This window comes from Micromesistius poutassou (genome assembly GCF_964030765.1).
Source record: "Micromesistius poutassou genome assembly, chromosome: 17".
Taxonomy (NCBI): domain Eukaryota; kingdom Metazoa; phylum Chordata; class Actinopteri; order Gadiformes; family Gadidae; genus Micromesistius; species Micromesistius poutassou.
Window position 1 is genome coordinate 15,536,838 of NC_140287.1, and position 15,809 is coordinate 15,552,646.

Here is a 15,809-nt window from a genome sequence, read left to right on the forward strand (position 1 = left end):
TGCCTATGAAACGATAAAAACATTCTTGTGTGACACCGCAGATCTTTTTCTTTTTTGCCAAAACTATGCAAAATTGTCAGCAATGATGCTTAAAGTTTAGGTTTAAGAGGTTAAAGTTTCCGTTCTTCACTGCAAATAACATGTTGTTCGCTAATTGGAGCCCTTTAAGTAAGCCCTTCGCTCAGGGGTGGACTGAGAATGTTACCCATCAACCCGGCCATGCACTCGGGTGGTACACATCTTCACATGAATAACAACGACGCCACTCATGATAACAGGGGGTGTCACTCGGTCCACAGTCGTACCTTGTACACGTCCCCATAAGTCCCACTTCCAACCCTCTGGATCAGCTCGAAGTCGTTCTGCGGGTTCCGTCTCTGGATCTCCCCGCTGGGCCGAGGAGACACCTCCATGATAGCGAGAGAATGCTCGTCTGCTCGGACGATGCTTCACATTGAGTTGGCGACACCGATTAGGACGACGTCTATTTCATTAAAGTCAGGAGGGGAACTTTGATTCGTGCGTCGGTTCACACAGCATCACACCGCTCCATGTCCTGGAAATGACATGCAGAAAAAAGTTTTCAGAAAGTGACCCAAATCTCTGGTTAAGTCATCGATCAGAATAAATCGTAATACAGACGGATCCCCTGTGGTTTATGAATATAAACAGCCCTTGACAACCGCAGGAAAGTATCTCCATAGGCAGGGTCCGACTATTTCGGAGATACAATACTTCGTAGTGTATGTGGTCAGCCACAAAGCGATACATCCCTCAGCTAGTTTAATTTTTATATAAATAGTATGTATTGTATTTATCGTACGATGATGCATAATACCGATACTTTATACTGGCTCTTCGGAACAACTCACAGTTACAATTGCCACGGACATAACAGTAGCAGCAGTCGTAATGCAGGACAGACAGCGCCAGTAAGTAGTCCGAGCCAGGTCTTAACAAGCTGGGGTAGGGACTTAGCGGCTAGGCTAGGCTAGGCTAGGCAGCTACCGCTGAGGATCTGGCGTTAGCTTCGTAGCTAACTGGGGCTAACAAGTTGAAGTAAAAAAAAAACCTACCGTCTGTACCGCTCGTACGACGGCAGAATAAGTCCCGCATGTCGAATAAGTTTCCAAACTGGGGTGAGACCGGGTTGTTAACGCGTCGAACAGCAAGTTATCCGGACCGAATGTGTCCCTTTGTTCTCGGGGGAGAAACTGCAAACTTGTGTCGGCTGCTGCCGTCCACTCTCTCCGTCTCCGCTCGTTAATCCGCAGCGACAGACGCCGCCGCTGAGCCGCAGGATCCCCGCGTCAGGCCGGGGACATGCAGTCTCCTCCCGCTGACAGGATTCACGTTCAGGGGACTGTGTGGATCCTGGGGCGGAACAAAACGTTTTGTTCTGTGACAATGGCTCTGCTTGCAATAATATAAAATAGCGTGAAAGTTAAGCAGTTAAACAATTACTTTTTTTTTGGTTTAAAGTACAGTGTGTCATAACAATAGGTTTTAATAAAAGTACGTAAATTATTCTTGTTCTTGTATCAAAAGCACAACAAACCCTTACATGTGTACACGAGTGTTTTATTTTCCATATTCACAGTGCACCCCAAAAGAAGAAAGTGTGGGTCGCTGATCTTTATTGGCTCGTAATTTCGAGATTTCTCTCCGAATTATCTGAAAGTGTCGCCACCTAGTGATGGAAATGAGCGAATGCTTGGTGCAGGTTAATGATGTAATTCAAGGCAAGACAATGCATCATAGAAAACAATGATAAGTATGTTTTTGCAACAGTCAGAAAATACACACTATAGAAAAATCTTTGCTGATAAGCTTGTGATAACGTTGTATAGTTTATGGTTGAAACTAGACTGTATTTCTATACGTACATCTGACGAAAACAACAGACACCATCGCCCCCTGGCGGGCGATGTACGCATCGCAGCCCGCCCGTTAAGAGCCGCCACCGTCCTCCTTTGATAAGGGCATCACTCTGGTGTCTATGAAGTATCCTCCCCACCCTATTCCAATGACCAGCGTTTAGGGTCGTTTATTATTACGAGCAGGATTAAGGACAACGCCATGGCCAGAAATAAAAACAGAGACAGCTGGGGTGAGTGTATGTACCGCATTTTATATTACCTGTTTGTTCTATTTTTCACGGCGCATACAATTTTCATCCCTGGTGAGGCAAGAATGTAAGCGATGCAGCAAATCAGGTGTAAAAGGGTCCGAAAGAGCGAACGGTCGTCAGTTATTCCACTCTGGTGCTTAAGGGTGTTACATTTAAACGCCGTTTATTATAAGGGGAGAGACGTGTTTTTATCTGACAATACGCGGATCTATATGCTACCTGTCATGCCGTGCATTAACACATACTAGGCCATCGTAATCAGAGATGACAAACACAATCATAACCGTCAATTCTAATAATTTGATATTCAGTAGAAAAAAAATACAGGTAGGCCTACATCTTGTAAAAACGGTGTGTAATCTTATCTGTCCTGCTTCTCGGCCCAGCGGGCCTAGAGGAACAGCTACATCTGTGTTCGTTAAACAGGCAGCCGAAGACGTAGGAGAGGATGAGTGGAAGATGTAGCCTTCAATCATCATAACATTTAAACAGTGGGCCAAGACGATTGCTAGCCATTGCCATCATCAACACGATGGCCGCGTCGCCTTTCATAACCCCTCCACAGCGGCTCTCGTTATCAATGTCTCCACCTCAAGACGAGCAGCCACTATAAAAGACACACAGGCCCGGTCCCAGGGTATCTAGATGGGGGCTACGAGAGTACCATGACGGTCCTGACCCGGTAACTGTAGACCGGACCGCTGTCCCATAAGCCTAGATGTCCTGGGAAGCGTCAATATTTTGTGTGTGTGTGTGTGTGTGTGTGTGTGTGTGTGTGTGTGTGTGTGTGTGTGTGCGTGTGTGCGTGCGTGCGTGCGTGCGTGTGTGCGTGTATTGGGCGTGTTGTGATCAGGTTATCTAGGGTGAGGCCGTAGTATAACGAGTCGTGAGGTGATCCAGTCAATACCATGGCAAAGCAGCATCGGTGCAGGAATGGAATAATTAGCTTAATTTGGGTGCACCTCCGAATCTGTGCATGAATCCCCATGTTATGTGTCTGCCTGCTGTGGCCACGTTTTTTTTTTTTGCCAGCATCATAAACGACCATCTCCCCCGTATTTGACCGCGGGCCGTTGATGTAATCCCGAGCCTATCGCCCTTAACCCCGTAATGTCAGGGATGATGACTGATAACCACAGCTTTAACGCTATAATTCAAGACAAGTATGGTTATTTCCTCTGCTGTGCTTATGGGGAAAATAATTGCTCCCCCACCCACTCTACTACATGGAACGTTTGTAGAGACAGAAAACCAACTGAGTCACTGCTCGGAAGCAGCAGCACACATGCCCATGTTGCCCTGTCTGTGAACAGATGGCCTTATAGCCTAGCATGGATCATAGCCTAGCGTGGATCACCGCTCAGCCCTCCTGCTCCCAGGCCGCTGATGTAAGATGAGTAGGAAGTGTCCGTAATGGACACTCCGTCTCCAAGATGTTCTCAAATAGGATGAGCGGGAGGAGAGGACCATCACACCCTCAGAAGGGTTGAACCGTCCCATTGAATCACTGCAAAGTAGTCAGTTCATCCTATCACTCACCGCTCCCCCACCCCGGGTGTGAGGAGTGGAAACGCTCAGCTGGGATATTAGAGGAGCATTTGGGAAAAAAACGAACACTTTGCTAAATGCATTTCCATAGATTTAATCAATGAATTGCTTCTGACATCTCATATGGCTGTTAAAAACATCAGAAGAAGATCCCAACCACACCTCGTTCATCCGGCCCTGAAGTGCTCCCATGCTCTAGATGAGTCCTTTAGAGCTCCTATTAACTATGTGGAACAATGTACCCTGTAGAGTTCCACTGTAGAGCTCCAATATAATTCTTGAGTTTTACTGTAGAGTTATACCCTGTTATACCCCCAGAGTTCTGATAGTTATTACGTACCATGTAGTTATATTGTGCTAGAGTTCTAATGTCTCCTGTAGAGTTGTAATGTAAAGTTTTAACATACCCCATAGATTATATAGAGTTCAAATGTACCCTATATAGTTCTAATGCCCCCTGCAGAGCTCTAATAGTTCTAATGTACCTTATGAGGGTAAAACGCCTCTTTAGATCTCTAATAGAGGTCTGATGTGCTCTGTAGATTTCTAACAGAAGCTGTTTGGTTCTAATGTATCCAGTAGAGCTCTGGAACCTGTCGCGTTCTAACGGGAGTTGGAGAGTTGTGATGTACCTTGTAGAGCTCTAATAGAGTTCTAAGGTACCCTGTAGATCTAAGGTACCCTGTAGATCTAAGGCACCCTGTAGAGCTCTCCTTATCCCTGTAGAGCTCTAAGGCACCCTGTAGATCTAAGATACCCTGTAGAGCTCTCAGGTATCCTCTAGAGATCGAATGGCGCATTTCCACCGGCGGGTACGCTTCGGACCCAGCACGCCTCAGCCCAGTAGTGAGGGTGCGGTATAGCCCAGCTCAGTTACGGCGCACGTTTCCACCGTCGCCAGTACCCTTATGGTAGGGCGGGGTGTAAGCCGGACGGCGATAGCCACGGCAGCTACGTAAGCATCGTGATCTCATGGCAGCCCGACACAGTGTAGCCTGCTAATAAATCCAAGGAAAAAGAAGAAGGCGCACAATGAACAAAGAGCAAGCAACAATGTAGGACGTCCAAGAAGGACGGCAAACTTTTGCGGGACAACGGACGGAGTGTGTAGGTCAAACTTGCTGGGACCCTTTCAGGTGTCTCAGTACCTCAACGGAGTAGTACTGTGAGACGAGTACGGCTCAATACAGCTCAGTCCGGGTCACGCCCACTTTTGGCAGTGGAAACGTGACCCGTGCCGCACCTTTGCAGACTGAACCGACCCGCACCCTCCGGTGGAAATGCGCCATTAGGTACCCTGTAGATGGAAGGTACCCTGTAGCAATCTAAGGTACCTGTAGAGCTCTAAGGTAGCTGTAGAGCTCTAATGTACCCTGTATAGCCCTAAGGTACCATGTAGAGCGCCCCTAAACCATGAGGAGCTCTAAGATACAGGGTATCTTAGAGCTCCTCATAAGGTACCAGATCTAAGACACCCTGTAGAGCTCCCCTGAACCCTGAAGAGCTCTATAATAGGGTACTTCAAAACCCCCTCCACTTGGTCTCCAGGGTCCCTCAGCGACAAAAACGTGTACGACTGGAGCTCGGAGGAGGAGGAGCCCGACGGGAGGGCGCGGCCCGTCCAGGTGCTGGTCGTCAAGGACGACCACACCTTCGAGCTGGACGAGGCCGCCCTGAGCCGCATCCTGCTGGCGGAGGACGTGAGGGACCGGGACGTGGTGGCCGTGTCCGTGGCCGGAGCCTTCCGGAAGGGGAAGTCCTTCCTCATGGACTTCATGCTGCGCTACATGTACAACCACGTGAGTCCAGACCACCTGACCCCCTCTGGCTCGCACCGCCAGGTTATAATAATGTCGTTGTTATGTATTAATAAAGTTGGTAACATTCAGTTTGTACAGTGAGCACAGAGTGAAGTACAGTACAACAGACAGAACCCCCCCCCCCTTATATTCCACCCCAGTGTTTCCATGGCAACAAGCGATGTGATGATTTGGTTTGATGTGGTGTCCAGGCTGCTGTGGATTGGCTGGGCGAGGCGGAGGAGCCCCTCACTGGATTCACCTGGAGGGGGGGGTCGGAGCGGGAGACCACCGGCATCCAGATCTGGAGCGAGGTGTTCCTGGTGGACAAGCCGGACGGACACAAGGTACGGTCCAGTAGGACGTGCAGAGTCCACTCCGTGTATTTCAGGAAACCGTGGGCTTTTGGCTCAACCTGTGGGGGACGGTGTGAATGTCCGCCTGGCTCTCTGCCTGCATGGAGCGGGAAACGTGGCATGGGTTTTCATACTTGCAGGACCGGACTGGAACTTTCCAGCACCTCTTCTAACGTACCGTCCACTAACTGGCTCAGTGTCATCATATTATATCATGAAACAACAACCTCTATTCCCCTGTGATTCATACCCCTGTTTAATCATGCAATATGGATTAGCTACTCTACTTTCTCACAGGTATTCCCTCTGCCCATATAATTATGTAAATCAATAGACACACACACACACACACACACACACACACACACACACACACAAAATATTGCCAAAACTATCTCAATTTCTTTGTCTCTCCCTCTCTCTAATTTCCAATTTTCCTCCTTTTGAAGCGCAATTAGTACCGAACTTGGTGACAGCAGCTAGCACCAAACGTGTGATAATCAACATGAATTTACATTAATTAGCATGAATCAACATGAGTAATGAACGCATCATCTATTCTAAATGACACGCCTCGCCTGCAGGTGGCGGTGTTGCTGATGGACACCCAGGGAACCTTCGACAGCCAGTCCACCCTCAGAGACTCTGCCACGGTGTTCGCTCTCAGCACCATGATCAGCTCCATGCAGGTACACTCCGGGGTCACTATAGAAACCATAGACCAATAGGAATACAGGCTTTTAAATTATGATGGTGCAACTTATAAATGGAATGGCAAGATTTGGAGCAATTTAGTCCAAAAGTTTCAAATATTGTCTTTAGATTCATGTTTGTTTCTTGTGTCAACCCATATTGAAATATGTCAGAAGGTGCAACTTGTTTCTCTCTCTTTAGGTCTATAATATCTCTCAGAACGTCCAGGAGGATGATCTGCAGCATCTACAGGTATATAAACACATTAGCGGTTCAATTATCACCCGTTTTTACCAAGACATCTAAATGATGTTTAAATGTTTGATTCACACGATACATGCTAGAATGTCATCGTTTGTCTCATGGATCATGAAGTCTGGTGTGGAATTAAGCATGAATTACATTTTTGGGGTTTAATGGATCATGATCATGGGAAGACCGATTTCGAAAAAATAAATAAACAATAATAACCTTGTGGGTGTGATCTATTATGCCAGCTGTTCACGGAGTACGGCCGACTGGCCATGGAGGAGACCTGCCTGAAGCCCTTCCAGGTAGACCAGCCCTCCACCCTACAAACCGCTGCTTCCTTATTCCTGCTCCCTGGTTTTTGTGACTCCCCTCTCACCTCTGACCTCTGGGAATCCTGTGTTCCAGTCGCTGAGATTCCTGGTGCGGGACTGGAGCTTCCCGTACGAGTTCCCCTACGGACAGGAAGGAGGGATGACCTTCCTGGAGAAGAGGCTCAAGGTACACACATCGCCATGGTTACCGTTTTCCATCCGCTCCCCTCGAAAACCGACATTTTGTTTTGAGAAAGATATACTTGAGACAAGATCTTACGTTATAAATCGGATCTTTGCGAATTGACACATTGACACACAATTTGACTTTAAAAAGGACCAGATCCAATACATGACACAATAACACATGAACCTTGTGGTCTGGGTGCGCTCCAGATCTCTGAGAACCAGCACGAGGAGCTGCAGAACGTGAGGAAGCACATCCACTCCTGCTTTACCAACATCTCCTGCTACCTGATGCCCCACCCCGGCCTCAAGGTGGCCACCAACCCCAACTTCGACGGCCGGATCAAAGGTAGGACGGCTGCATGTCTCTCCTACATCACCAGCGGCTCCAAACCACCAGACACCTCAGTCAGGGACGTTTCACTGACGTAGGAGTAGTGACGCTGTCAGTGACTGCCTCTTGAAAGATTTGATTTTTCGAAAATCATCTTTTTATCCTCCATCCCGTCCTGACCCTGACCCTTACCTGTGGACGTTGTTGAGATGCCTCCACCTCCTTCTTTCTCCTTGGCCCGTATCTGTACTCGGGTATGGGGAACACGAGTAGTCAGGTTGAACAGGTAAACAAAACAGTTCAACTGAGGGGATGGCATTTGAACCAAGTGGAAAGATTGAATGAAGTGTAACAGAATGAAGTGTCACAGCCGCAGTGTGCCAATATGTCAGCGGTCCGAACAGGCGCTCTCAGACACGACTCTGTTCCCCCGTCTCCTCCCCTAGAGATCGACAAGGACTTCATCGATAACCTGGAGGTGCTGGTCCCCTGGCTGCTGAGCCCGGCCAACCTGGACGTGAAGGAGATCAACGGCAGCCGGATCACCTGCCGAGGCCTGCTGGAGTATTTCAAGGTGCTGACCCTGATGTAACTTACATGGACGTTTAGCAAGGCATTGAGCAGACGCTTTTATCTAAAACGACTTACAATCACGTCTAATTGGGTTAGGGTTTTATCTGTCAAACCCAGGGGGAGGAAACCTTGAGGGGAACTCGTAAGGGAGACCATAAGGGACGGCTAGGAGCTGTGGTGTTCAGTTAATAGAACACAGACACAGTAACACGTTTTCTTCTCCACCTCAGGCCTACATTAAGATCTACCAGGGAGAGGAGCTACCCCACCCCAAGTCCATGCTGCAGGTACCTGTACACACGGCCTTCACCGCCGGCCACGCCGTCCGTACAGCGACACGCTCCTTCTCATTGATCATGTGATGAGCTAACTCCTCTCTAACTCCTCCCCCCCCTGTGTTACTAGGCCACTGCCGAGGCGAACAACCTAGCAGCCGTCGCTGCGGCCAAGGACCTCTACAACAAGAAGATGGAGGAGGTGGGCACTTCTATCCTCCTTATTTAGTTTCGTGTTTAATGTCGGATCCAAACCGGCGTTGCGGTTGCATTTCCTAGCGCCACGGTAACCTAAATCTATATCTAACTGACCAGAGAGATGCGGCGGGGTTTCTCGTGGACTTTTGATTAGTCATAGTGGCAATGTTAAGCCCCGCCCACTCAGACCCGATGATGTAACCGCTAGATATGGTTTGTTCCCTGCCTGCTCAATCTCGTGTCTTTCTCGCCCTTCTGCAAAATCGCTCCTGCTTCATCGCCTCCGCTGCGAAACCACCTGACCCACCTAACCCACGGCCCCACCCACCTGACCCACGCCCCCACCGACCTGACCCACCTGACCCCCTGACCCACGCCCCCACCCACCTAACCCACCCACCTGACCCACGCCCCCCCCCCCCCCCCCCCCACCTGACCCACAACCCCACCCACCTGATCCACGCCCCCACCCCCCTTACCCACACCACCACCCTGACCCCCCTGACCACACCTGACCCCCCTTCCAGGTGTGCGGCGGCGACCGGCCCTTCCTGGCGCCCGCCGAGCTGCAGGCGCGGCACGGCGTGATCCGCGAGGAGGCGCTGCAGGTGTTCCGCGGCGTGAAGAAGATGGGCGGCGAGGAGTTCAGCCCGGCGCTACCTGCTGCAGCTGGAGACGGAGGTGGACGAGGTGTTCGTCCAGTACATCAAGCACAACGACTCCAAGAACATCTTCCACGCCGCCCGCACGCCCGCCACCCTCTTTGTGGTCATCTTCGTCATGTACGTGGCGGCCGGCGTGACGGGCTTCGTGGGCGTGGACGTCATCGCCAGCGTGTGCAACACGGTGCTGGGGCTGGCGCTCATCACGCTCTGCACCTGGGCGTACATCCGCTACTCCGGGGAGTACCGCGAGCTGGGGGCCGTCATCGACCAGGTGGCCGGGGCCCTCTGGGATCAGGTGAGGGCCCCCCCAACCCCCCCGAGACCGACCTTGTGTTTGGGTTATTGGGGGGGGGATGAACGGAGGGAAGACATTTAGATTTACATTTACATTTAGGGCATTTAGCAGACGCTTTTATCGACAGATTTATATTAAAGAGAAACAATATTTCGCTGTCGGTACAGTAAGGATGTTCAGAGAACAGATAAGTATTGGTTCTTTGGCCAAAATATAAAACCCAACACAGATATCGTTCCAACTTAATCGACCGCTAGATGGCACTACCATTCAGCTGATATCAAATGATGCTCTGATTTGATGTGATCCTATAACTGAAGTATGTAATCTAATACTTTGTTGTTCTCTTTCTGTTTTCTCCAGGGCAGCACGAATGAGGTAAGCCCTTCTTCTTTTGAATATAAATCTACGTACTGTATCATCTTTCTATCTTAGCTCATGAAATCGACTTTACTTTACTTTATTTGATCACATTTTTGTACCACAAATACCATCTCAAAGAGCTTTAGACACCCTTAGCTCTCAGAGAGGGAAGGACAGCTCTCCACCTAGGAGAGGTGGATCTAAGCTGTTGGTAAAACACTCCGAAGTCATCCCCACCTTTTAAGACCCGCCCCTACCTGATCCGACACTCGATAGGATAGGAACTTGCCAATCAAGATCTAGGCGAAAGACAGGCAGCCACTAGGACCAGTACTCAGTAAAGGTTGTGGGTGTGTCTCCCTGCACTACTCTGTGCTCTGGGCCTACTAAAGGGGTCCGCACGCCCCCCCTGGTCCCTGACCCCCCCCCCGCCTGTCCTCTCTCTGGTCCTCAGGCCCTCTACAAGCTCTACAACGTCGCAGCGAACCACAGACACCTCTACCACCACGCCTTCCCGGGCGCCAAGGGGGCGGAGCAGCAGCCCACCGACCCCCCCCACCAGGACCGCAAGAGAGACTGATGGGCCGCGCCGGGGACCCCCTGACCCCGCCCCCCCCCCCCTCCCCAGCTGCCACTTCCTGTCGGCGGCCGTTTCCGAACAGGAAGTGAGAAGAGGAGGGAAGATTGGCAGGAGACTTGTGTCGATTGGCGGTACGGTCCACCAATGAATTCACTCTATTCAGACTTTGTACAAATCATACACACACACACACACACACACACACATATGCACACAGGCTACAGTGAAGTCCCCCCCACTCCCAACTAACCATCTAGGGGCCATCTTATTCGTCGTTTCCACCAAACAACGGTTGTCCAGTGTAAGATGTGTTTCACGTTGACTTTTGATACACCTGTAGAAACATGAGCACCTGCCCAGGTGAACGCTCCACATGGGACACCTGGCTTAGCCAATCAGCTGCCTGCTTCACATTTCATACATTGCTGTGTTTTTTTCTGTCTATTTATTTTGCCATATTTATTGGAAGGTCTTTTGAATAATAGCCGATCCGTCGTATTCCGAGTTTAGTGTTGTGTAAAGAGGATATGAAGTCACTATCTATGCCAAAATATGTACCGTATGTTAGGTCTGGAACCACACGCACGCACACACACACACACACACACACACACACACACATACACACCATCAGCATGATGGGAGATTGATGTTTGTCATTGTAAACCTACTATTGGGTATACTCTGCTAAATCTGTAGATGGTAAATGTGCTGGGGTTTTATTAATAGAATGCATTTTGGTTCCACTGAAGTCATACGAAGATAGAAACTGGAATTGTCATTTCACAACGGATGTTACCGAATGCTGGTACAGGCATGCCAGTCTTAGTGTTACGTTTTTAACAGTGTGTACTCCATCATCAGGGAACAGATTTGTGTTTGCATGTAACTTGAAGTAAGAGATCTGACTGGTGGAAGGAAGGGGTCAACTAACCAACTGTTTAATGGTCTACAAGGCTGTTATACGCTACATCAGTGTGCTAGCTCTCTGTTGTCATCACACTCTAGTCGACAAAGAACGCTGATCCTTTATATACAGTAGCCTATGTGTGGCCATTTGCAGGAAAAAAAAATGTTTGGTTCAATTGTTTTGTAGCAGTGGGTGAAGTCCTTTGTTTTCGTTCCCCCCCGCCCCCCTCCTCGTTGAATGTTCCAGAGAAAATGTGTGGAATGTAGCGGTTCTTTGGCCACCAGAGGGCGCTGTTCTTTCTCTCAGACTGTGTTTAACGTTTATTTCTTACCTGTGGAGAGCAACGGGATTGAGCAGGGATGTTTCCGAAGCTGATGTGTTAAAAAAAGCTTGCTTGTGTTTAGTGCTGAGGCGATTAGTTGAATAGCGATCAACGAGTGATACTTCGATTAAGTGATTAGTTAAATAAGCGATTAGTCAAGTAAGGGGTTGTCCAATAATTATTCAATTGACAAGAAATCCTTTGATTATACTTTTGATCATTAATTGGGCTCAAGCTTTTAAAATAATTTATCAATTATTAAAATACAAATATTTGCTGCTTAAAGCATCAGAAGTGCAAATAATTGTCTGCTTTACTTGGGTTCAGATTGTACAAAGCAAGCAAACAATTGAGAGAACATTTTAAATATCCTTTTGGGCTCGGGTTAAATGTTGATGAGCATTTGCTAGTATTCATGACATTTTATAGACTCAGTGATTAAATAATAAAGTAATCAATGATTAACTTATAGATTCATCATCAGTGTATCAGTAAGCTGCTCTGCTGATCTGTGTTTGACACGCTGAAGTTGAGTGGACCTGATTCTGTCCAGCGCTTCTGGAACCATCTTTTGGTTTGTGACTTTAGCTCCGAGCTCATCGGGAATCACAGGCTCACTGAAACGCTTGCAACACACACACAAACACACACACACACTCTCTCTGTACTGATGGTCTCTCTACCACAGCAGGTCCTAGTTGACTACAGCACGACGCGCTGTCTCTCCAGTCTTCCACAGTGTATCGATAAACTAACATTGCCCCGCCGCTCCAGAGTCCTACCACGAGCTCACTGGAGTCGACACGCCGATTGTCTGTCTCCACACACACACACACAACACACACACACACGGTCTATGTACACACAGATGGGTATTATATCAAAGTCGTAGTGTTTTACTAACTAAATTCATCGTGATAATAACAGATCTTGTGTGCTTTGAGGGGAGACGCCGTACGTTTTAAAACCGTTAAACAGAACCCACCGTTTTCTGGACAACTTGGGGGGGGGACTGAGGAGGAGTGTAAAAAGTGTCCAAAAGGTCCCCCCGGCCCCTCGGTCCATCACACACACACACACACACACACACACACACACACACACACACCACACACACACACACACACACACACACACACACACACACACACACACACACACACACACACACACAACACAGTCTGGGGTTCAACTCCAGGGGCTCTTGAGCAACCCGTTCCAGACTGTTTCTCTGGACACGCGTCGCCGAACGTCACCGAGATTTGATCAATAAAGCTGGACCAAATAAATAGGAAAAAAGCAAAGCAAATGGAGTGGTTTATTATTATTGTACGCCTCAGTTACGGCTGATGTGTGCGTTGTTTTTGTGTGTGCTGCTGTGTATTGTGTGCAGGACAACATTGACTATGTTTAGTTGAACGAGGGCGAGGGGGAGAGTTGACCGTACCAACGGAAAACTCTCTATACTTTTGTTGACAGCAGAATGTATGCTCGTGTCCGGATCCGGAAGGAACCAATGGGAAAGAGGTTGGCATAGAAACGCAAAAGAACTGGATTGGATTCAGGGCCCCCTCGATTCAGGGCTCCAGAATCAAGGGCCCCTTGATTCAGGGCCCCTTGATTAAGGCCCCAGATTCAGGGCCCATTCCGGTCTGAGGCTCTCCCTGTGGTGGGATTCTCCATCCAGTCCTCCTTTTTACTTTCAACATTAAACCCAGCCATAGTTTTGTACAGTAAATGATTGGGTTATTCTTGACTTAAAAGGTATTAACAAAGTAGTCGACTCCTTGATGAATTTATCAATAAAGAAAATATATAAGACTAGTAATTCGGTTCAATAGTCGATTAAGCAATTTAAGGCAAATACATTTATAGAGATGATCGAAAGTGCTCACAGTAAACCGGTTCGGAGAGAACACACACACACAACACACACACACACACACACACACACACACACACACACACACACACACACACACACACACACACACACACACACACACACACACACACACACACACACACACACACACACACACACACGAGGGCAGGCTTAGCTTATCTGTTTTATTTTATACACATTAGATTAATATTCCTGATGTTACAGCGATGCCGAGGGCATTCCTCCCTCAACAGCAGCGTCTCTCAACAAAACACAGTGTTTCATATCAAAACTTAATATGTGTGAAGCTTTTGGCAGATTGTATTATAAAGGATATAGCCATAATAACAAAACATAAGAAAAATTAGCATTCTCGCTGTGCCGTGCACCGATCATTTTCATTTCAGTTTATGGAGGCTTACAATATACAATGAATGTACAGTAAAATAATATTCGTTAATTAGCGATGATCATAGACGTTTAATGTAATGAAGCTGCCTCTCTCTCTCTCTCTCTCCTGAAGGAAAACAATTCAAAAGAGCAGGGGGTCGACCCAACCAATGAGAAGTCACTGTGGCACAGCTCTCGGCTAATCGCAATAGCCATCCCACAGTATTTTTTTAGGAAGGAACAAAGAGTCCTCCGTCTGTCCGCCGTCTCTTCTTAAGACGCAGCTCGTATTCCTCCCCTCTTCTTGGCACGGTCTTTGTGTTGTCATTTTTCCAATGTTGCAGAGAGAGAGAGAGAGAGAGAGAGAGAGAGAGAGAGAGAGAGAGAGAGAGAGAGAGAGAGAGAGAGAGAGAGAGAGAGAGAGAGAGAGAGAGAGAGAGAGAGAGAGAGAGAGAGAGAGAGAGAGAGAGAGAGAGAGAGAGAGAGAGAGAGCTTGTTTGTCTCTCTCTCTCTGCTCAGCCGCTGATATAATTGGACCAGGCCAAGGCACAGATGTGTTTGGTAGAAGAAGCCAACCAGGAGCCAATCACAATGTCCGAAGAAACCCCACAGACCACTCCCCATCAACTCCCCCACACACCACAGCTGCTTCAAAAGGGTGTATCCACACACACACACACACACACACACACACACCCACACACACACACACACACACACACACACACACACACACACACACACACACACACACACACACACACACACACACACACACACACACACTGGGGGGGGGGGGGGGGGCGCCCCCGGTCACATGTTCCCCATGAAGGCCTGGTTGGCGGCGTGCTGGGCGTACCACTGCTGCTGCTGCTTGCGGGCGTCGGCCTCAGAGAGCAGCGCCTGGCGGTACGCCTCGTAGCTCTTGACGATGTGCTCCAGCTCCTTCATGAAGAGCAGCTTCAGCATGCCCTGGTAGGTGTCCAGGTCGCCCAGCTGGAACAGCTCCCACTTCAGGATGTGGTCGTACCTGAGGGGCCGGGGGTCGGGGGCCACATGGTCAATCGGTGCAAACTTTTATTGAGAGAAAATGGACGGCGTTTATGTGGCGCTTTCTAACCAGTGGCCACTCGAAGTGCCAACAACGTTCAGCGTTCATGCACAGAGGGGAACCAGAAGCAGAGGGTTCCAGACGAGCCCAAACAAATGATGTGAATGGGCAGTGAGACGGAGTGGAGAGGCAGGCCTACTAGCCAGAAGCCAGAAGACATGCAGGCTTTGTAGACCCATGGACCCCTGATGGCGGTTGGTCCCAGCCAGACGGTTCTGGGTTCAATCCCTTCAGTAAGGGGCCTTAAAGGGTCTCATTCCTCCGAGAAACCGTTTAGTACTTCGATCCTTTTGAAATACGATAGGTCACTCGGAGTTGCACATGCATTCTGAACGTGAAAATGTTCTTCTACCTCGATTGCCTGCATTAGCAAATTAAAGGAAATAGACGCATATATACGATCGAATCAGAAAAGCCTCACCGACTGACGGTTGGTGAGGCAGTTGGTGAATTAGTATTATTAGGCTATAACAAATCAACGTTTAATCTCTTGGCCAAGAAGAAGAGTTGAGGAAGAAATGGTTGGATCGGACATCACCACTAGTTCAACATTTACGCGGCCCGGGCACAGGCGACTGAAGACAGAAAGAAGAGCCTCCTCGGGGCGGGGAGTCCGGGAGCTCGGCCGGTGC

General features: G+C 48.7%; 3 protein-coding genes across 9 annotated transcripts in view; 1 reads left to right on the plus strand and 2 right to left on the minus strand.

Annotated features, from left to right (window-relative positions):
- The window catches only part of map4k5 (mitogen-activated protein kinase kinase kinase kinase 5), a 43,850-nt gene extending 42,255 nt beyond the window's left edge, over positions 1-1,595 (minus strand). For all 7 annotated transcript variants that reach the window (XM_084481743.1, XM_084481741.1, XM_084481742.1 and 4 more), the window contains exons 1-3: positions 1,565-1,595; positions 1,077-1,374; positions 306-556 (exon numbers count right to left, since the gene is read on the minus strand). In XM_084481743.1, the coding sequence (XP_084337869.1) occupies positions 306-413 (108 nt within the window). In that variant the 5' untranslated portion in view covers positions 414-556; positions 1,077-1,374; positions 1,565-1,595. The remainder of the gene's footprint in view (positions 1-305; positions 557-1,076; positions 1,375-1,564) is intronic.
- Positions 1,596-2,079: 484 nt separating this feature from the next.
- atl1 (atlastin GTPase 1) lies at positions 2,080-10,559 on the plus strand (the record flags this gene model as incomplete). Its single annotated transcript, XM_084482137.1, is given in 15 exon segments — positions 2,080-2,116; positions 5,228-5,478; positions 5,691-5,825; positions 6,419-6,523; positions 6,729-6,779; positions 7,025-7,081; positions 7,185-7,277; positions 7,487-7,625; positions 8,057-8,184; positions 8,414-8,470; positions 8,589-8,660; positions 9,184-9,306; positions 9,308-9,616; positions 9,980-9,994; positions 10,434-10,559. Coding segments are annotated over 15 exon segments (1,698 nt in total).
- Positions 10,560-14,724: 4,165 nt separating this feature from the next.
- The window catches only part of sav1 (salvador family WW domain containing protein 1), a 7,587-nt gene continuing 6,502 nt past the window's right edge, over positions 14,725-15,809 (minus strand). The window contains 2 exon segments of the mRNA XM_084482647.1: positions 14,725-15,138; positions 15,140-15,181. Coding sequence (XP_084338773.1) covers positions 14,880-15,138; positions 15,140-15,181 — 301 coding nt within the window. The 3' untranslated portion in view covers positions 14,725-14,879.